Source organism: Pyrus communis, chromosome 12 (assembly GCF_963583255.1).
Source record: "Pyrus communis chromosome 12, drPyrComm1.1, whole genome shotgun sequence".
Lineage (NCBI taxonomy): Eukaryota > Viridiplantae > Streptophyta > Magnoliopsida > Rosales > Rosaceae > Pyrus > Pyrus communis.
Window position 1 is genome coordinate 20,155,504 of NC_084814.1, and position 23,607 is coordinate 20,179,110.

The following is a 23,607-nucleotide window of genomic DNA, read 5'->3' on the forward strand; positions in this document are numbered from 1 at the left end:
TGTACCATGTATGATTGAGTACGAAATTATTGAATATTATACTTGAACTAACCCTAAATTGAGGGCCACTCAATGAGAGACTTCCTCCAGCTTGGAGACCAATCATGAACAAGAACACTACCACATTAAACATCTTCAACTCCGCATTGGCGAGCTCCACGAAGTCCTCCAACTTCATCTTAAGGAAAGCCACTAATTACTCTCTTTTACAAGTAATAGTTAATTACTAATCACCACTAATTATCACTAACCACTGTCCACGTGGCATTTAAATATACTTTGATAATTTAAACATCGAAAATTCTCTTTGGCCAGTACTACGTCATTGTCCTTCGATACTTATCTTCTTCTCCTTGCCAATCACTTAGTATCTTCATCTATTGACCACATCACACTTGCGGAGGTCAAATTTACCACAAAATGTATTTTTTTACAACCAAAACCGTTTATGTTTGTGTTTGACGACAAATTTAGAAGAGTTTCTTGTTCCTAAAAGCGTTTTTTGGATAAGCATTTTCTAAAAAAAGATCAAATGTAATTTTACTGTCATGCATTTAGATTATTAATTATTGTAAAAATTAACAATGGTCAGTCCGTGAGAGTAAATCTAGCATATGTGGTAGCTGTTAAACATTTTACTACTTATAGGAAAGTACATGCTACAAGCCTACAACTAGGTTCGGGGATACATGACTTTAAAATTATATGATGGTGGTGACAAGAATCCTAAGAACACGGACACATTATTCCTGCTTAATTAGTACGTGGCTAAGATAATGTTGTCCTTCAAATCATGTTTTTGTCTAATAAGACATTTTACCTACGCTATTAATGTATTTTAAACTCGTTGGTCCCAGTCATTTTTCGGAGAATGCTTCAATGCAATTAGCAACCGAATGATCACTACAACAGATCATTCAAACAAAATGCCGGGTGTGGTAATTTGAGAAATTTTAGGGAAAATAATTTGGGTAATGATCAAGAGGGTTGAGATTTGAGGAATACTAGCAATCTTTTATTTGAACAATTCTTTTTCTATTTTACTAATTTTGGTCTCGTTCTACAATGTTGCACTACTCTATTTATTAATTTACCATTTTAAAAGTAATTATCTACAATTGTCGAGAGTATGAACCTTATATTGGGCAAATGAGGGACATTGCATTTGCTCATAAATAATTAAGTTACTCAATATGTTGTTAATTGGTTTTATGGTGAACCTTAACTTTTTTTTATGGTATCAGACCAAGATGTTCCATATATGAAGCCAAACAACCACACCTATTCTACGTCATTCAATTCGTGTTTACGTGCTAGACTTGTTAATTAGACACATGTAGTGAAAATAAAATTTCACACCAGATAAAAGAGGGATCTTTTCACTTCAAATATTATCCTTTTCACTTAAAAAAACAAATTGTTTATACAACCGTCATTTGCTTTTCCCTCTCTAGTGAGAGTCGTTTTTTTTTTTTTTTTTTGAGAGATTTTCTTACCCCTTCGTGTGAGGCCTCCAAATTTCAACAAAATAAGTGACGCCGACCTTAGCTTCGGTCAGGGTTGATCGTCGTCCTCCCCTCTCTCCTTCTTGTCTGTTTTCCTTAGTTCTACTGGTTTTTAGCCTTGGTTGTTATACTGATATGTCTGGTTTCTCTTTCACAGACAATATCTATCCTATGTGTTCATCCATAGTCCGATCTTCAGCCATACAACCTATTGAGATTGTGTGTCGAGTTCCAGTGGCTTCACTGGCTCGAATGTTTCCAACACCACCGCTTTCTCCTTGTTATCTGCCTTTATTAGCGGTGTTGTTCGTGGATCTCCACGGACTTCATCTCGACAGTTGGCTTTTCTCGTTTGGTTGTTGACTATCTTTACTATATGTTTGTGCTCGGGAAGCAGATTGGAGTTTGATGTGGCATTTGGTGAGGTATTGCTTGACTGTGACAGAGGAATTGGATGACTTGGGACGACCTCTGGTGGCAAAGGAGACGGTAGAAGTTTCTAGGTTTGGTGTTCGTGTTTTGTGCTTTGGGCCTAATTGTATCTTAGCTTTTGTGATGTATTGTTCTATTGTGGCCCCTTTTTTGGATGTTAATATGTTAGCTTTGGGCCTTCTTAGGTTGTAAAGTGTTTTTTTTTTTGTAATAAAAAAGTACTTTTGACCAAAAAAACAAAATGTTCATCCGTTCAGAGAGGATATGGTATGATCGTTGCTTTACATTAGCAGTTTAACAACCTTAATTAATAGTATGTTTTAGTTAATAGATTCTGTACATAAGCATGCGTAGCAGTCTAATTTGTGTCCTTAGATTGTGAAGTCAGTATTAAATCTTATTTTCCTCAAAAGCAATAATTAGATTGCGCCCATCACATCGCATTGCATCACATGGTCACAATAGTGGGCTGGCTAAGTGGACGGGACACCTCTCAATAGCGTTACCACGTGGAGACCAATGTCACCGATTGTGCGACTGTTGGACGCCATGGAAAGCCACACTGGAACCCTTCTTATGGGTTCTTCATCATTGTTTAACTGCGAACGTCAACAAGAGAAGGGTTGGACGTAGGGTGTAGACTGTGAAAAGATTTTTTAGTGTGATCGGCACACGAGATTTTTCTCACGGCATGAATGTGGGGGATGCTCACCACTATTTTATAGAATTGTCACGGGTCTATTATTTAACTATAGTTGCTTATACATTAAATTGATATAAAAATAATAATTTTAAAAATATCTATTAACAAAAAAAATTTATTAACTGAAAAATGGTAAAGAGATAATTTGTTCTCTATCACAATATAATGTAATTTTACAAAATCCACACTAGTAGTCTATAGTAAACACACACTAGAATTTATAGTGGTGAGCAAAAATACATTTCTGTATATATTACTGTTCATGCATATATGTAGTATATTGTGTATGATCATTTTATTTATTTTCAAAATGGTCAAAATTATTTTGCGTAGCTGATGGTCAATGAAAAAGCTGTATATACTTTCACATAAGGCTGGGTAGCTATTATTACTCTCATACTCTCAGTCTCACTCTTCCATTAGCAGTTTACTTTTATGCATTTTAGTATGCAATTGTATTTAGATCAATATATTGGTCATTTAAGAATGTACTTATACGATAATCTTTCTAATTGTGCTCTCGTGTTTTAATAGAATCTATCACTTCTTGTAAAACTTCACTTGTCAAGTTTGAAATAAAATTGATGCAAATAAGGAGATAGAGGGCTAGTTTGATATTGCTGTGTTTTTTTTTTTTTTAAAAATTGCTTATGTTCTGCTATGGGAATAAACAGGTGTAAAATAAATTTGTTTAGTATATGGTGAACCCTTTTTTTTATTTTTTTAAATTTTTTTGGTAAAAGTCCTTGTAACAAAAAAAATGTCTAAGTATTTGGTAAACTTTTATATAAATTGGTGTGAATATGTTAAAGGACTAAAAAAGAGAGGGTATTTAATGTGATATATAATTGTCCAAGAAAATAATGTAGGGATAAGGATTGTAATTTTAAAAATATGTGGGTGTATATTATTTGCCATTAGAAAATTTCATTAAATAGACACTCATCACTATGCTTTTAAAAAAAAAAAAAAAAACATTTTTTTTTAGAAGAATGGTAGATCTTGCTTCTGGTTTACTATACTATTCTACTGTCATTGACAACATTCTTTTAAAAAAGTTTTGTTTTTGTTTTTGTTTTACAAACATATTTGATGTTCTAAATTTTTTAATAAGTTGCTATTTTAAAAGCACTACAATCCCAAACTACTTTGGAATAGATTGAAGATGAGATTGCATATCGGAAATCGGCAACAAAAAAATGCTCTACAATTTGGGCTCTGTTGTCCCATTAGGGCCAATAACTCGGTGTTTCAAAGATAATAGCAGCACGAGTCCACCACATTCACATTGCTTTGCTGTTCAGAATAAGTAATTTTGACCAAATTTTCAAAACTTGTTATGTTTTTATTAGCATTTTAAGTCGTTTAAGATATTAAATATATTATATTTTGTTTAATTTTATTTTAGTTTGAACTCCTAGAGTCTAGGAGTAATTTATAAACTACGTATTTGATGTTAGGTTTAAAATTGTATATTTAATTAGATCAAAATTATCATTGCATATCAGGGCTTAAAAGTAATTTGGTTACTAACCTCTTGCCACACGTATACGCGTGTGTCAATTGGCCTTTTTATATAGTTTTTATTTAAATAATTAATTTACATATTTATAAAAGAAAATTAAAGACGTGAAACCACCCACTAATGTGGGAGGTTCTGATTTTGTTTTGTTTTTTTTTCTTTCTATAAATTTAAATATTAAATTCATTCAAAATAAAAATATGATTAAATACTTTAGCTTCTTTTGGTTCAATTGTAATTTATGAAATTCTTAAAAGACAATTTATAGTATTTTGAATGTTTCACCATTTTAATGTGCTCACTTTATATATATAGATAAACAGTCCACGAGTGAAATAAGACGACAAAGAGGACCACAAAAAATAAATAGAAAAAAAAAACAAAAACAAAAAACAGAACTGTACAAACTTTTCGGTGTCACGTGGGCTGGCCAGTAAAATGTTGGGCCCACCAAGTGGACCCCTTACCAACCCATCATGCTCCAAGTTCCCAATCCATTCATGCGAATAAGACAAAGCGCTACACCACGCGCTTAGCGTACGCCTGGGTTCGAATTGGGGATGTAATAACCTAATAACGGAATATTCCAACGACGTCACAGTGAGGGCTGCAGCTGCAGAACAAGAGTTTCAGGTTATGGGCTGCTTCGTATGAACAAGAGCGGTGGCCCCCCCTAGCTCCAATTACTTTATGTGCATTACATATGAATTTTTTTTTTAATGGAGCAATTATTTTAATTTGATTTTGGTTCTAATTTGATAAAAGAATATTATCACTTAAATTTTAATTTTTTTTAAACGATAAGTTAATTTCCTCTAAATATATTTAAACTACAAAGAAGAAAATTTGAACACGAGACTTCGTGTGCAAATGCAATACTTTTAAGAAATTGAACTACAAGTCAATTATAGTTTAAATTTTAAGATGGATTCATGTTTTATATAACATTATTAGTCTAAACTACACAAACAGAAAAATGATAATTTCAACTTGGGGACAACAAGTTGAAAAACAAAATCCTATTAAATTTATTTATTTTATTAAATTTTTACAAGGGAAGAGTTTGAAATTATTACAATAATTTAGAAAAATGGGTAATTTCCAACCCGAAATATATAGATAAATACCTAACACCTTATTCACTAGGATATTGAATCCCATGCAAAGATAATCAATTATTTAATTGCAGATACATTTTTTATATTAAATAATTACTTGACATACGTAAAATATTATGGATGTCTAATCAACAATATTCTTAAATAGTTTTCATCATGGATGATTAAAACATTATTGTCCATATAATATTTACGTTGAAATTTCTGACTTACTATTCCAAAGTTGAAAATGATTGTACCTACACATTATTTATACGTTTGAGAACCAATATTACAAATTTACAACCCATAAAGTCTTAACAAACTGTTAATTCTAAATATTAAACAAATCAAATAATTGAGGTGCATGCATTTAGTTCCAAATTCAAGTAGTATGAAACCTGCTTGTTGTTAATTAGCTAGCAGCCAATTCATGTTCATCCGCTTTCTTGAAATACACGAATCTTTATAGAAAGTGAAGTTATCCGATGTTGCAATGCGTGATTCTTAGCAGATGTCGTCGTCTTGATTGATTGCTTGAGTTGAAAGGCATCGTTATAAACTTTGTAGTGAAGATTTACAAAGTCCTCATGTGAAACGAGATAGAGGAGGTTTATGTAACTTGAATGTAAAGGATTGGATATGCCCTTCTTCGTATGCATCGCTTGTTATAGTAAGATAAATACAAAGAAAAGTGAATTAACATGTCAACTCTCGATTTGGTCCCTTAGTTATTATATGAATGAAAATTAAGTCTCTAATTTACTTTTTCTTGAAAAAAATAAGTCGTCAACTTGTAAAATCTATCAATCTTATCTGTATTATTAGATTCAAAGATATTCTCTCTAGTTTTTTAACATTTTAAGTTACGTGTTTTGCACGTAAGACTCTTCAAAAGATAATACATTATTTTCTCGCCCATAAGATTGTTGTATATATTACAAATCTAAAGGACAATTTAAATACATTATTTTTTTTGGAAAAATAAGTCCTTATAAAAATTACCAACAATTCTAAAAAGTGTATCACATGCAAGTCACATGAATTAAATTGTATGAAAAAATAGATAAAATAACTTCATTTCTAATATTAAGAATAAATTAACAATTTTTTATAAGTTTAAGGACGTCCTTTAAAAAAAAAAAAAGACTGTAATTTTATCGAGAGTGGTGATTCACAGACTACGTTAATTTTTTTTTTAATAAATGATATTATTTACACTAAAAGATTATCTACACTAAAAAGTATGGGGTAGACTAAGCCTCACAATGGACTAGCAATCATGTAATTCAAATTCGTCTTTGGCGATAATCGAACCTAAGACCTCTCACTTACAAGTGAAAAGGAATACCACTAAATCGTAATACTAAATGGCTATCAAACATTAATTTTAAAAATTAAAAACTCAAAACTATCAAAAAGTAAGAGACAACTCTCTAAATTATAATAAAATAATACAAAAGATAACAATCCTAAATGCACAAATAACAAGATTAACACCTACCACAACATTATATAGGCTTACAAGAAATTCTAATTGAAGACAAAACGTGAAAATAACAAACTTCTAAATCTCCTCAAAACTTAGAAATACCTAGTTTAACAATCAAATTTGACTTAAATAGTACATATGTCACATTACAAAAGTGAGCTTGTTTAGTGACTCCACTATCCTCAAACTGGGAAGATAATTGTATCTTAAGGGCTAAATTTGAGTTTGAAGTATAAATATGCAATGCTCAATTTTGTTGCCGGTTTGTATTGTTTCGTTGTCCATTCTGTTATTTGTTCTACAGTTTCTTCCCACGCAGAGAACCGAGGCGGTAAATTGAAGTGTACCCATGATGATTATGTATACACATGGCGCCAGGTATAGTAATACATGATACGTAGCAATACCAATGTATAAAGTTATTACGTAGACTCCAACACGCAAGTCCCAAGCCCATGCTTGATGCTCTCTCTCTCTCTCTACCCCCGAACGTTGTACCATGTTGACCACTTTACTCCCATCTCTCTCAATAAGATAAGAGGAAGAAATTGCGGCGTTCAGTGAAAATTACAAAATGTGAATCAATCTGCATCATTCATCGTCATCAGATTCATCACTCAGTAAATAAGTACAATAAATATTCGAGCTCACCACATCAATGCAGATCAGTCGGTACCCACAAACTTTCTGACACAAAATTTATCAAATCTAATCTTTATTTCTTTCCTTTCTCTTCGTTCAGAGGTCTGGTAAAGAAAATAAAATTTAGCAGTGACTGCACCCAGTGAATAAAGTGTAAAAAAGTTATGGCAAAGGATTATGAGTGCCCCCACTAAGGTTATCTTCAACCGATGGCTGGTCAGAGGGTTCGTTTTAATTCTCTGACTCTTCAAGATTTTTCAAGATATTAATATTTTAATGAACAATACAAGATCATATTTGCCTCCGTCTCCAACCGAGAGTCAGAGGGCCAAATGGCTCGTTTTAGCCCTACCACAAAAAACCGTCTCCAACCGAGGGCCAAGGGGCCAAACATAAATTTAAATTTAAAAACTACAACAACTTAAATTTAAAAACTACAACTTATATTTAAAAATTACAACTAAAATTTAAAAACGACAAATTAAATTTAAAAACTACAAATTAAATTCGAAAACAACATTAACTTAAATTTAAAAACTAAAACAACTTAAATTTAATACCCATAATCAACATCATCTTCATCATCCGCTATCGTAGGAGTATAGTCAGAGGTAAACAACTGCCGTCGGCTCATAATTTTTTTTTTTTCCTATCAAAATAGGCCTTACTCATTGGAGTGTAATTCGAAGTGTTCTTTTCCATATTCTTATCATTCATCTCTTCTTGTATTTGTTTTGCCCGTTCTTCATGCCTACGCTTCATTTCTTCGGCCTCAAGGGCATTTTGCTCCGCCAATAATCGCAATGAGGCCGCCACTTCATGTTGAGCGGCGTAATTATCATTTGCCTTGCCCTTTTCCTTCAACCTTCGTGCCTTGTTTCGTCCCATAGCCCTAGGTATGGAACCTTCACATGAAGACGGATTTTCTACCCTTTTTTTGTTGAATGGTTGAAGATCCATCTTTATCCATATCTACAGCTGAGGATGCAGTTTCGAACACCGACGTAGGTTCTCTCTTTGGTGGATCTTCAAATAACACCCACCCTTTACAAATTTCCCAACAACTGTGAAACTGAAGGGTTTTCGAGCTGCTCTCCATATACAATTCCTCCACTTGGCGTACCTAGAAAAAAAATTAAAGGAAATTAATTTATGAAATTAAATGTAATATAATTAAATATTTAAAATAAATTGTGAAAACACTTACTTTGTCGTATTAATTAGTGCCACTTTCATGTCTACTTGCGGCTGCTAACAATGCTTGATGCCATTTGTTCAAACTTGGCTGAAGATGTTTCTTCCATCTTGAAGAACAACTCTCATAGTTTCGAATATTCACTGGAGTGGTGCCTTCATAGAACTCTAAGTATTTTTTGGACACACGAGTCCAAACACCGTCATTTGTTTGACAATTCCCCCTCACACTATCTTCCGAAACCCATCTATAAGCCTTGCAAAGAGCTTCATCTTCTTTTCGTGTCCAAGCCCGACCTTTCATTGCAGAAGAGGCCATTTCAAAATTATTAAAAAACTTGAAGGATAGATTTTTGAAAGAGGAAGGAAAATATGAGAATTGAAATGGTAGGAATGGTGAAAATTTTGTGAGGAATGGTTTAGGTATTTATAGGAAAAAAAATAGAAATTAAAACAAAAAAAAAAAAAAAAAAAGGCCCAAAAAACCCTTTAAATATATATTTTTTTAAATCCAACGGTAACTGGTGCTAGCTAGCAACGGCTAGCTGACGTCAGCTAGTTGTTGGTTTCAAAATTATTTTTGAAAATTCCTGTCGGTTATAACCAACAGGAATACATTTATATTAAATAATATAAACGTATTCTTGTCCGTTATAACTGACAGGATTCCCAGTATTTCTGGCCAACCCCGGGCTGAATGCTTTCAGCCAGCCCTCCAGCCCTCTAGCCCTCTCCGATTCCATGGGGCCTTCTGAGATTCCACAGCCCTCTGGCCTAGCCCTCGGTTGGAGACGGTTTTCAGGTTATTTTCGGCCTTCTGGCCCTCTGGACCTTTCGGTTGGAGATGGCCTAATGTCCTTGGTTGGTAGTATTGCATACTTGAGATATAAGTCCGAAATGTCATGGGTTTTAGATTAAAAGGAAAATTAATGAAAAGGATTTGAAAACTTTAAGTTTTAACGATAAGAACAAAATAAAGAGTAAAGTGAATAGTACCAAGATTGACTTTTTAGTGTAAAAATGTGGTTTTTCATTAAAGTGAACAGTACCAGGAGCTTTTCGTTAAAGTTCCCTAGATTAAAACCAAAATACACCCATTTGGAAATATGAGACCTAAATTCTAGTAAATAAAAATGTAAGTGCTTCGTGAAAAAATACATTTTGATTCTTAGGAATTGATGTTGAGAGCATGAAGCCAATATTAAGAAACTAAGAGATTTTGCAAGTGCTTATAAGTAAATGAGTTACTCTTCATATAACTAATGAGTTTTATGGTGGAACCTCAACTGTCTTCATAGTATCAGAGCCTAGTTGTCCCATGAGTAGAGCCCTACGGTCATACGTGTTCCACGTCACCCAATTTGTGTTATTCACGTGTTAGGCTTGAAAATTCACCACACGAGAGGAAGCATGTTGAGAGTAAATCTCACATCAGATAAATAAGAAAAATCGCATGTGCTTATAAGTAATTTGATTATCCTCATATAGCAAATTAGTTTTATGATAAAACTATAACTTTATTTAAAAAGCAAATGCCTTTCGGAACACAAAAATGCTTTTAGTTTACTTTATCAAACATAATCAGAAGTGTTTATAACTTTATAATAATCTTAAAGAACCTTGAGTTATTTTATGAGCACGTCAATCATACACTTTAATCACATCAAAAAATTCATAAATTTATACTCTATTAGTTTTCATCCATCTCCAATTCACTTCTAGATTTATTTGAACAAAAGAATGTATAATTACTTTTCGTTTGTACATAATTGCTGCCATACCAGGTATGGTTGTCCAGAATCCCAAGTTTTTTGTTTAATCATCACCTGTTGAAATTAAGGGGTGATTAGTGAGATTTCAGTTGGCAACCGGTAGGATAATCTGCCTAATCTTACCCACTAGCTTCCAGCTTTCCACCGCCAGAATTGGTGCCTACATTGAAATTTCTTTTGCGTACCGAAAGGCTTGGATAGTTTGTGAAAGCGAGTGTGTGCTTAATTAGGTTGGGTGCATGCAAAATAATATCCAGGAAATGAGTTGTCCATGAACTCTAATACAGAATATCTAGTTTGGCACCGCAAGGAATGGGAAAGAAAAGACAAAGAAAGCAACCACAAAGTGCTTCCCATGTTGAGATTATGATATACTCTAGGGAAAGGGAAATAGGGACCTTATATTTCTGAGGGAATGTGAAATTACACAAGTTTGTACTAGGGCTTCAAAGAAATAAACACATGGATTCCTTATCATGAGCAAATGAAGAAGCATGGGATAAGGACCTACCTTACTCTAAGAAGTAGAATTCAAGTTTTACCATGAGTATGTTCTTATGTAATTATGTTGACGTCTCATTTGAGCGATCAATTCATGTTTGAATTTGCAATAATTATATATGATCCGAGAATATTATACTTACGTATCTTATAATCTAATAATGATTACGCGTATTTTATAATCTAATGATTAGGAACATGCTTTTGTGGGCTCAACTTCAATTAGGTCCAACAGCTTCTCTCTTGGTATCTTTGAAAACCCTACGTAAAGAAACAAAAATAAAGAACCTGTAGCTGGAATGATGAAATTAGCATGTGAGGTGTGGAATCTGATGTGCAGAATATATAAACCAGTCATGTACACAAACTTTTTGTAAAGGGCGAGCTGCAGACCGTCCTATAATCTAATATTAACCATGATTAAACTGTATTAGCAGTGTTGGTACACCCCTCGACATGCTACTTTCAACCTTCACTATCACTAATACCAAAAGGCATTGCATGTGCTAATATCCTTATATTATATATCGACCACCATATATAGTACTGGTATGATTGTTATGCATCATATCACTGAATCCCTATTTGTATTATTTGGTCCAATGTGCCTCCACCCATGTCCTTATTTCACTTTTATTGGCAAACTTTGTAAGATTTTAGGACGGTAAATTACTAATTTGGGGTACTGGTAATTTCTTTAGCTTCTTTTCTCATTACAAAGAAAACCCTTTTTTTTTGTTTAACAAAAGTTTAGGGAGACCTGAGGCTATCCCATCTCAGGTTAGGATATACTATAAGTTTCTTTGAGGACTTACAGAAGGGTCCGTGTCCTCTTTGTTGGTTTTTACAGATTCACCCACCAATACAAAACTACTGACAGCGGGACTCGAACCTTGATGGGGTGGCACAGTATTGGGTTTGAAATGTTTTTCAATAATGGTAACATTATAAAGGGTGTACATGTGAAGTGTGTCTTTTAACATTCTATATGCACATATACGAATAATTAAACAAATGATTTTTCTTGTGTGGAATTATACTAGGGCACTTCTTTTGACGTTGTTCCGAGCCTCAAAAATCTCAAGACCGGCACTGCATCTTAACTGACCTCTCCACAATAGTTTGAGTAAAAGTGATACATATTTATATTTAGGAATCAGACACCTTGAGTTTGATAATATAACAATACTGCTACACTAGTGTGAGTTTAAAGCCTACTAGTTTATAAGAATAACACTCATGAATTTAATACATTGTAGTACACTCACTTTTTCCGATCTATTGTGAAAGAGCTTAACTTACAAAGATGGTATTTCAACTCTATTAGAAAAATGGTTAAACTAGATGATTTGCTGAGATCGTACAAATAGCAGCATTTGTTTAAAACTAAAGATTATAGACTTGAGTGCTAAAACCATGGAGAATTGTCTCATTTCTCTGACTATATTCAAACTAAGTTTAAGCAGTGGGTTGGCTTGGCCTCTTAACTATATAATATGGAAAGCCAAATATATGGCAGGAAAAAGTACCCAGAAACCGCTCATTGGAACACGGTTTCTTCTGCCCCAACTATGAATTAAATTTAAGTAGGAATTAGGATTGGAAATTTTGAGGAAAGTGTGGTCTTCTAAAAGTGGCAATTTCAAGATTTAGATGAAAAATAATTGTATAGATTTTGAGGAAAACTAGATGAGATCAAGAAAGGAGAAAAGGGGTAAAAATTAAATTCTTAGAAAAATGGAACAGAAAGGTAGATGCAGAAGAAGGGGAAACATTAAAAAATTGATTTTCTTTCAATTCATTTGATCCGAACCTAAAAATTAAGAAAATTACATAAGAAGTAAAAATAGGTGTGTGGATAGCACTACCCAAATAAATTGAAACAAAGGAGGCTATAGGTAAAACTAAAAGGTAAAAACCACGTACGAAATTCACCATAACAAATAAGGCGCAGAAAAGCACAAGTGATTAGCAAATGGAATTTATATAAGATTAGACTTAGATTGAAGTCAATTTTGTCATTTTGGATGGTAGTTTATGCTAAATTCAAAACCCAGCATTTTTCGAGAGCTATAGAAAATCGTTGGATTCACTTCAAATTTGGACCACCAAATCATTACAAACCCTAGCCATGTCCTTAAACATCAACCCTATGCATTAAAAAAAAGGAAATTGTTATTAGCACTCCAAAAATCTCATTCTACACTTCTCACAAGTGTAATTTTATTTCTAAATATAGAAAGTTTGGAGTGTAGAATGAGATTTTTAGAGTGCCAATAACAATTCTAAAAAAAATTGTTATTGCCAGTGTCAAATAATGACTGTTTGTCTCAACTAACATGGACCCTCTTAATTTTTTTCTCTCTTTTTTTATTTATTAATCATGGTCAATGCAGAATCGCACATTTCACAACCACTGTAAGTGCTAATATAGGAAACCCTAGGAGACTCTACTTCATTCATTTCAATCACCTTTCAACCCTCCTACAACCACCACCAAAATCCACTTGTTTAAATAGTGAATGAGAAGCTATTTAGTATTATGGTCAAGTGATTTCTTCTTCATTGGTAAGTGAAAGGCCTTAGGTTCGTCAAAGACAAATTTAAACCACGTAATTGCTGGTCTATTGTGAGGTTTAGCTCACTCTCTCCCCCCTTAATGTAAAAAATATTATTTGTCCAAAAAAAAAAAAAAATGAATGAGAATACATGTACCCCAAGAAATTCCAAGAAAATCGTTTTGTCCCACAATGAGAAATTTGAAGTACACGTCCCTAGACTGTCTTAAGTGAGCTTTCCGTTTTTGTTTTTTTTTTCCAAAATCCTTAATTAGTCAATAAACTCATCACAATATAAAGTAGTAGTGGTTTTCTGAGTGACAATGTTAGAACTTCTGTTTAAAATAAGGAAATTGTTATCAATACTCTAAAAATCTTAATTATTATACATTCCTTACAGGTGTATTTTTTTTTTTTTAATATAGAAAATTTGAAGTGTGAAATTAAATTTTTGGAGTGCTAATAACAATTTTCTAAAATAAAAAATGTTGAAAGACCAATAGAAGATGGAAGCTGCTCTACAAAAGTTCAAGATTCGAAAAACGCTAGACGCTAGTCGGGCGGTGAGTTGGGGCCTAGCGCCTAGACGGATAGGCAGGGTCTAGGCGGGTGCCTAGGTAGACTACGCGGATTTAACTAAATCCATTATATTCATGTAAATAAGTGTATGTTTATACTTAAAATATATATAATTTCATCATAAACTACAAAATAGAATGACACATATATTATGAAGTATTGAAACATAATGAAAATATGGGAAACAAGCATATAATGTGTGCTCATTTAAGTATTCAACAAGTCTCTTACAATTTATTGAAAAAAAATAAAATGCAAAATGAAAGTTATCTATTTTCTGCCTAAGGGAGTTGCAACCTAAGTGGGTCTGGGTGAGCTAGGCGGGTGCCTAGGTGGTCTAGGCAGGTGCTTCAGCATATCTAGGTGTCATTTCTTAATTTTTAAATGCCTAGGCATTAATCGGGTCAGTTGCCAGCTGCCTAGTGCCTAGACGGAGATTTTTAGAATAGTGCAAAAGTTATCCAGAAGGACAATAATGAGTTGTCCAAAAGGACAATAATGAATTCAGAGACCGACCTCACAAAATTTTAATTTAGAAATCAAAATTCCAAGTTCAAGAACCATACTTTAATTTTCTCTTTTACGATTTATATGCACAGAGTGTAGAATTCTAAAAGAAAGGGTGTTAAAATCAGTTGCTAGCCAACTCCAAAATTTAGCATGACGAGAAAGGTTTTCCATTCTTTAGCCAAAAAGATATGTGGCCATAAAACAGCAATTAAGTAGAACATAATTGACTGGGCTATAAAATTGTAGAAACACCTATTTCTTTCATATTTTGGATCAAAAAGATCGATATAAAAAAGCACAAAGATTTATACACATGTCATTATACTATGATATAATTGTTATTATTTTATTCTTTTTCATATTTATATACGTAACAAGTTGCCAACTAAAAGGGAAAATAAAATGCAGCAGCCTAACAAAATTCCACAGCTTATCTCTGTAGATAGATGATATAGTTCACTCCGGAGCAACAAAGATAACACAGTAACACATGAATAGGACATGGTACTTGACAATTGAACATCGTTTCCCATATTCCCATTCTACCCTTGACATCGCTACTTTTTACATGATAGAGCAGGCATTAGGGTTCTCATCACTGAAGATCTGAGGTGGGTAGGCATACAATTCCATGGCATACCTTGATGGGTGATAATAGTACTCATTCTTCTGCATCAGCTCCACCACCTTAGTCTCTTCTGTGGCAGCTCCTTCCGGTGCACCATCAGCGGCCGCGGCGGCTGCCGCTTCATTGTTGTCGGCTTTATTTTCCTTCTTCTCTTCTGCTTTTGCTTCATCACCACCACCACCATCTTTTCCTTTCTTCTCTTTGTCATCACCTTCCTCACCACCTTTCTTCTCATCTTTGGCTTCTTTGGCTTCTTCTTTCTCTTTCTTCTCCGGTTCTTGCTTCACGATCGCCGCTTGCTTCCCGGTTCTTTTGCGTACATAATCAATTAGCTTAGCCGGATCAAACACACCCTTCACTGTCACCTCTGAGCTCTTAAGATCTGCTTCGGCAGATTCCACTCCTGAAAAAATGACACAATAGAAAAGCACACAAATATGATTAATCAGAATATCGCTCGACTAAAAAAAAAGTATTTTTTTGAAGCCAACGAAAATTCAGAAAATAAATAAAAGTTGGGATTGGTGGGATTTGGCTTGGAAAGGAATTGAATTGACTTTAATTGGACCTGATTTTTGTTAATTGAAGAGGAAGAATGTATTGACATGAAAGATTGGTCATTGGTGAGAGAATAATTATTTTCTTAAGAGATTCACAAAAATAGAAAAGTGATTTTCTTTTCAATATTTTTCTCTCTTTTTTTTTATTTTTTTTTATGGAGGTTGCAGATTTGTTGCACAGCTAATAAAAGATGAGGACCGTTAATTGCCAACGCATTCATAGTCCAAGATTTCCTTTTTTTAATTGTGGAAAGGTGCAATATGCATGAACCCAAATCTGAAAAGGGATCAAAGAAATAATTACATTTTTCTTTTTGTTTTTCGGGTTTTGTTTTTTCTCTGAAAAAAGAAAAATAAAATAAAAATTCGAACACACCTTTCATTCTCAGAATGCGTTTCTTGATTTCTTGTGCACAGGCGTCGCAATGCATGTGAACTTTCAGCACCACCGTGATGACTTGAGGCTGCAAAAAAAAAAAAAAAAACCCAATAAATAAAAAAAAAAATTCAATTAAAATGGCAATGGAAAAAAATATTATGAAAACTAATTAATCTTTGAGTGAGATGAGCACCTCCTCTTTCTTTTCTTCTGGCTTGGGCTTCTCTTTCTCCTCCGCCTTCTTCTCCTCCTCCGTCGGCGGTTTTGGGATTGGAGACAGCAGCTCCACCTGCCGGTGGCTCTTCCTCTGAACTCTTTCAAGAACCTTAATTGGATCAGCCTTCTCTCCCTTCACAACCACCTTGTGAGTTTTGCAATCTGTGCTCACATCTTCCACCCCTGAAAGTTAATATCAAAATTAAGTAAACATCAACCCAATAAGATTAATACAAAAACAAACCAAAAATGAAAATCCAAACCTTGAAATCCTTTGAGGCACCGCTTCACCTTGCGAGCACACCCTTCACAATGCATATAAACTTTGAGCACAATTTCTTGAGGTGGCGGCGGAGGCGGAGGAGCAGCGGCGGCGTCGTCACCCTCCTTGGCCTCTACTTTCCCATCTTTTCCCTCCTCGGCTTTCTTCTCCTCCTTCTTTTCCTCTGCAGCTTCAGGCTTTTTCTCTCCCTCTTTCTGCACCTCCTCTGGCTTCTTCTCCTCCATGTTCTTCTCCTCAGGCTTCTTCTCCTCCTAAACCAACACAAACCCAAATACAAGAACAAACCCAATAAACAAAAGATGCAAACTTTGAGAGAAACAAATCATATACAAAAAGAAGAATATCAAATCAGAAAAAAGATTATTAAGGTTGTAGGACCTCCCCCATTGGTTTAGTTCACTTGTCAAGTTTTACTCTGTTTTTAATCCCTCTCTCTCCTCTCTCTCGAGTGCCGAGTGGGATGCGAGCTCAGCTTTCCCTGTATTTATGAGAAATGAAAGGGCAGTCTCTCTTTGTACTTTGTATTAAACTTCGAGTTACATCTTTATATTTTGTATTAAACTTTGAGTTACATAGTTGGATCCACCATATCTGAAGCCAAAAGCCACTCGGTTCTCTCTCTCATCACCCAATTTTCTAACCTCCGTGACGTGGCATTTTCGGAAGGCCACGTGTGCCCTCTGTTCATTTGTTTTTTTTTTTTTTTTTTTTGTGCATTTCTGGAATTTTCTACCACTTGCTTCTGCTGCTTAATTTTCTTGTGCTCTTGTTCCTTTCACTCAACTGTATTTGTCTGGACCTGGAGTTAATAGAATGGTGGGGATGAACTTCATATAGTTAGCGAGTATGAATGAGTGAGCGAGTGGAATTCAAAATATGAAAGAAATTATTTGACAATCACTTACAAGTCAAAAGTATAAGAAAACTCGAGGGTTTAGATAACGAAAACTTAATTGGGTAACGTCGGGGTATACAACTCATCTTAATACTTATTTACATAACTTTAATGATTACAATGGTATTATTTGCTAGAGTATACACAAACTAACAACAATGTGTACAAGTAAGCTTGGGTGTTGACCTGATAAAGTTTGATTTGATAACAAGTAACGTCTAAATTTACAGTTCATTCCGAATACTTATTTTTTCGTAATTTGACTACTTGTAAGCTAGGCATGCACATAAGAAAAAAGAAAAACACCCTAACCTTTTTTTGGCGTTGATTGCCAAGTAAATTTAGGTGTTGCAACAATTAAGATTGGATTAGGTAACAAGTAATGTCTAACTTTACAACTCATTTTTTAGTAGGTTACTTCGTAATTCAGTATCCGTTCAATCTCTACAGTCCTTATCTATCTTGGTTAATTAAGGCTCCTAATTTAAATGAGTAATGTTATTTATACCATGTTTTTATACTACATTTTTATACCATCTTAGGTGACATCTGATGTGGATAGCCACATCATTTGAAAAATTTACAAAATCCATGGAAAAGAAGGAGAAAGATTCCTCGTATATCACAATCATAATTTAATTAACTAGTTTTATTTAATTATTAGTTTATTAAATAATGAACTAAATTTAAAAATCTGATCAATTCAAATGATGTGACTATCCACATCAAATGCCACCTAAGGTGGTATGAAAATGTGGTACAAAACATGGTATGAATAGCATTACTCAATTTAAACAGTTGATTCAATGGTTTGCCAGCTTAAAAGTTGGATTTAGTCCAACGGCTAGTATTAGATTATTGGATGATTATGTGACTTATGTTAATTGTGAGCGTTAATTTATTTTTCTCTGATGACCAGTCAAAAAATTGGTTGGTTTCTGACCAATTTTCTATTTTATTTACTCTAAATAGTAAATTTTATTAATTTCGTAAAGAACATATTGTAAAATTACAGCCTTGTCATATGATGCAGCATTGTTGATCCCAGCTAGGTCAAAATTGGAAAATGATTTGTACAACACTTGGGCAGTGCGCAGGGCACGTGAGGCGCTGTATTGGCAAATGCATGGCAGGCTGGTAAAGTCCCACTTAAATTTGATATTTATTACTTATATCTGTGGATTTCTGTCACATCCCGGCCTGGGGCGGATCACTTCCCGGGCCCGCTCCTCCACCGTAGCACGATATTGTCCGTTTTGGGCTTACCATTCCCTCACGGTTTTGTTTTTGGGAACTTACGAGCAACTTCCCAGTGGGTCACCCATCATGGGATTGCTCTAGCCCCCTTCTCGCTTAACTTCGGAGTTCCTACGAAACCCGAAGCCAGTGAGCTCCCAAAAGGCCTCGTGCTAGGTAGGGATTGGAATATACATTTAAGGATCACTTCCCTGGGCGATGTGGGATGTCACAATCCACCCCCCTTAGGGGCCCGACGTCCTCGTCGGCACATTTCCGGCCAGGGATTGGCTCTGATACCAATTTGTCACATCCCGGCCTGGGGCGGATCACTTCCCGGGCCCGCTCCACCACCGTAGCACGATATTGTCCGTTTTGGGCTTACCATTCCCTCACGGTTTTGTTTTTGGGAACTCACGAGCAACTTCCCAGTGGGTCACCCATCATGGGATTGCTCTAGCCCCCTTCTCACTTAACTTCAGAGTTCCTACGAAACCCGAAGCCAGTGAGCTCCCAAAAGGCCTCGTGCTAGGTAGGGATTGGAATATACATTTAAGGATCACTCCCCTGGGCGATGTGGGATGTCACAATTTCTAACTTCCAAGTTAGGAAAATTATAAATGTAAAAGTTTGATGAAATTAGAAAAGAATAATATTTAGGTACTCAGGAAACGCAGCTTATATACTCAATTTTGTTGTTGTGGTTCAATGATATTTTAACACAAGGTTCTTTTTTTTTTTCTTTTTTTTCTTTTTAATTTATTTATTTATATTTTAATAATAGACATGCTATTTAGTTTTTCTTGAACTTTAAAAGACAAGAAAAACATGGCATTTTTAATTGGACCAAATTAAAAAATAAGTATATGAAAAACTGACTAACGAGTACCTGAGTATTATCCATTTAAAAATCATAAGTGCAGTCTGTATGTATCATTCAACAAATTTCAAAAGTTTTGATAATATATGAGATAATAATTTTTAGAAGAGCCCCGCGAACTTTTCGGCATTTTCATTACCAAGTACACCAATCAAGTTATAGGTTTCAGTAGGGTATCACAAATTGTAATCAGGAACGATCCAGTCGCATGAATTTGATTTGTGAGAGAAAAACTTCTCCAATTCCATGGAGAGATTTTAGGGTATGCGGAATACCACATGTCATTATATAATTGAAAGGATACATATAAAAAATAAAAAAAAAACATTTTCTCCAATTATATAATGACATATGGTATTTTGCCCCATGATCCGGCACACTAAAAAGACTCTCCATTCCATGGGTCAAGAGTGTGCTTTATGTGCATGTTAATTTGGAGGAAGTAATCTAATTATAGGAATTTTATATGGGTCCATCAGTCCATGTTAATTGTGTGTAACTAGTTAGGTTTTCACATAAGTCAAGCTCAATGTAACTTGCATTTACAGCATGAGATTAATGAATGCATTTTCAACTAATTTTAAAACAACTTATTGTTGGTGATCACTTAAAGAGGTATCTGAATTAACAAAAATCAAGTTGTATTTAGTAGCAAAGAGGGAGTATTGAACATTTTTTCAGTCAACTTGGCTAAATTCATATTTGACGTGTTTTGTATGAATCCAGTTGTATTTTTTTCGTTTTTAAAAATTTTAATTTGAAAGGATTAAATTTAGAATTCATATATGGAAATATTTAGGTGGGACAATAAGGAGATAACGATAATAACGACGTTGAATTCTATAAAACAAAGTTAGTTGATAAACCTAACGTTAATTAACACCTCCTTCTCATAATTATTTTGAAGAATAAGATCAAGTGTTTCGGTTAATGGTTCCCCTTCCTCCACAACCAAACCAGCAACCAACATGCCTTGCATGTTATGTTGCATTTTTCAGTTTTTCTTCTAAATACATATGCATGCAATTGCATGCTGAGTGTTAATTTGCTGGGACCACCGGGCCTAGGGAGGTGTCCTACAGAATGAGATATTTGGCCCACCTGTAGATACGTGGCAAGGTATAAACCCTAAGAGCTTGAATTGCACCAACTATCTGACTGTTCAAACACTTGTTAAAGTTTGAGAGCATGCAAAACTAGTGGCTACAAAAACATCTCTTGAATTAGCTAAAGGCGTCTTAATAAGCATGAGTTAACCACCACCTCAAAATTCAATTGTTTTATATAAAAGAAAGAACGTATGAAAAGGAAAACCAAGAGATAATGTTGTTTTGGTACATTGCTTTGGTTTTTTTTGTTTACTGAAAATATGATTTTACCTATTCAAACTTTTTTTTTTTTACATAAAACCTACAATAATATATTTTTTTAACAAAAATCGATGACTAGCCTTCACCTAAGTAAATTACCTAATCGAGATTGTGCATCATATTTAATATTATTTGGATTCCCCAAATTACCTTCAATTAAGTCATATAGCATTTTATGTTGATATCAGAATTAAAATGGAGAGCTTTTTTATTTTCTTATAACGTGTGTAATGGCTTTGAAATTTTAATTGACATAGGAATAAAAATTCAAAACGTTTTGAATTCAACAATAAATTTTCAGATTAATGTACCCTATTGATTTAATAAAAACCATGTTTTTATTTTCTCTAAAACAAAAAGGGTAAAAAATGATGTGTCTAGTATGTTTTGTTTTATTTTTCGAACATCAATGTACCTATTTTTTCGGTTTTGAAAAGATTAGTGTACCTACTTAGTATAATAGTTTTGGTCATTTTGAAAAATAATGCACCTGTTATCAAAATTTTGAATCTAGAAACTATAGGTAAATTAATTTGGGAATTGTTATTGGCACTCCAAATTCCTTATTCTACACTCCAAACTTTCTATATTTAGAAAGAAAAATACACTTGTGAGGAGTGTAAAATAAGATTTTTGGAGTCAATAATACTTCCCATTAATTTATGTAGGTATTAGTATAAGATTTCATACATGTTTATCATGGATCCTGAGCCTCTATTAGGTGGCATATTGTTAATATTTCTCATATAAAATATATTTATCATTTAAATTAGTGAATCTATAAAATATAGGTAAATTAGTATAATATTTCATACATGTTTATCATGCATCCCGAGCCTCTATTAGTAGACATATTGTGACATCCTAGCCCGGGGTCCACCACATCTCGGACTCGCTCCACCACCGTAACAGGATATTGTCCACTTTGGGCCCCAACCACGCCCTCACAGTTTTGTTTCTAGGAACTCACACTAGAACTTCCCAGTGGGTCACCCATTATAGGAGTGCTATCGCACGCTACTCGCTTAACTTCGGAGTTCCCATGGAACCCGAAGCCAGTGAGCTCCCAAAAGGCCTCATACTAGGTAGAGATGGGAATATACATATAAGGCTAACAAGATCCACTCCCCTGGGCAATGTGGAATCTTACAATGATTGTCACATCCCGGCTCGGGGTCCACCACATCCCGGGCCTGCTCCATCACCGTAGCACAATATTGTCCGCTTTGGGCCCTGACCACGCCCTCACGGTTTTGTTTCTGGGAACTCACACGAGAACTTCCTAGTGGGTTACCAATCATGGGAGTGCTCTCGCGCGCTACTCGCTTAACTTCAGAGTTCCCATAGAACCCGAAGCCAGTGAGCTCCCAAAATACCTTGTGCTATGTGGAGATGAGAATATACATATAAGGCTAACAAGATCCACTCCCTTTGGCGATGTGGGATCTTACAATGATTGTCACATCCCGGGCCCGCTCCACCATCGTATTACAATATTGTCCGCTTTGGAACCCGACCACGCTCTCACGGTTTTGTTTCTGGGAACTCACACAAGAACTTCTCAGTGGGTTACCCATCATGAGAGTGCTCTTGCGTGCTACTCGCTTAACTTCGGAGTTCCCATGGAACCCGAAGCCAGTGAACTCCCAAAAGGCCATGTGCTAGGTAGAGATGGGAATATACATATAAGGCTAACAAGATCCACTCCCTTGGGCAATGTGGGATCTTACACATATTATTGATATTTCTCATATAAATATACTTATTAGGCATATTATTTTATTACTAAAAACTGGAGGTCTTGGGTTTGAAACCCGCGGTTGGTGTGGAAGCTAAACTTGTGGCCATGGGGAGGCTAAAATGCCTCTGAGAGTCTTCCCGGCCCCTGGAAGGGGTGGATAACCTTGGCTTGCCACTAGTTGTCTTCCCTTAAAAAAATCTACAAAATATAAGTAAATTATTATAATATTTCATACATGTTTATCATGCATTCCGAGCCTCTATTAGTAGGCATATTATCGATATTTCTCATATAAATATACTTATTAGCCACACAGCCCACACTACTGATATTTCTTAGATAAACATACTTATTATTTAATCTACAAAATATAGGTAAATTTGTTGGTATAATATATTAATAGTATAGGGGCTTGTTGCTCATCATAATTAGGGTGAGTTATGATAACCTTTATTGACTTAATTAAGGAGTTGATGCATAAGTTGTAAATATATTGTAATAATAGGTCACTTATTTGCCTACATGTCAGTTTATTTGAAAATTGGATTTTATTTGGAGATTTAAATTTATGTGGGTTTTTGTTTATGAAATGCAACTTGTCCGAGCTTATATCTACAGAACCCGTGAAACAATAGAACCAACTAGCTCCATTGAGTTCTAATAGAGAAATTAAAACAACAAATTGAACAATTTTAAAAAGGCATTCAATATATATAGGAATATGCCGGTTATTCTTTTCACTAAGGCTCTTCATCAGCCTCGTCATTGACTCAATTAATCTGGAATCTATTAGGAAAAGTATTTTCCATTGATTAAATGAATAACATTACACTTTGGGTATTTATGCAAGAGCTGTTAAAGCTAACAGAAAATAAAACCTCCAAAACTAAATGAGATTCCTTATCCTTTAAG

At 34.5% G+C, this 23,607-nt stretch overlaps 1 protein-coding gene across 1 annotated transcript; it reads right to left on the minus strand.

Moving 5' to 3' along the window:
* Positions 1-14,813: 14,813 nt before the first annotated feature.
* On the minus strand, positions 14,814-17,112 carry LOC137710271 (heavy metal-associated isoprenylated plant protein 7-like). Its single transcript, XM_068449199.1, has 5 exons — positions 16,952-17,112; positions 16,554-16,824; positions 16,268-16,473; positions 16,072-16,159; positions 14,814-15,538 (listed from the first exon to the last, which is right to left on the minus strand). Exons 1-5 carry the CDS (start codon positions 16,958-16,960, stop codon positions 15,072-15,074), a joined length of 1,041 nt encoding a protein of 346 aa, XP_068305300.1. The 5' UTR covers positions 16,961-17,112; the 3' UTR covers positions 14,814-15,071.
* Between the last annotated feature and the right edge of the window lie 6,495 nt (positions 17,113-23,607).

Coding starts and splice junctions, on each gene's coding strand:
- LOC137710271 (XM_068449199.1), bottom strand. Junction 16,160..16,267: donor CAGAAGAAAAGAAAGAGGAG/GTGCTCATCTCA, acceptor TTTTTTTTGCAG/CCTCAAGTCATCACGGTGGT. Junction 15,539..16,071: donor ACGCATTCTGAGAATGAAAG/GTGTGTTCGAAT, acceptor TCATTTTTTCAG/GAGTGGAATCTGCCGAAGCA.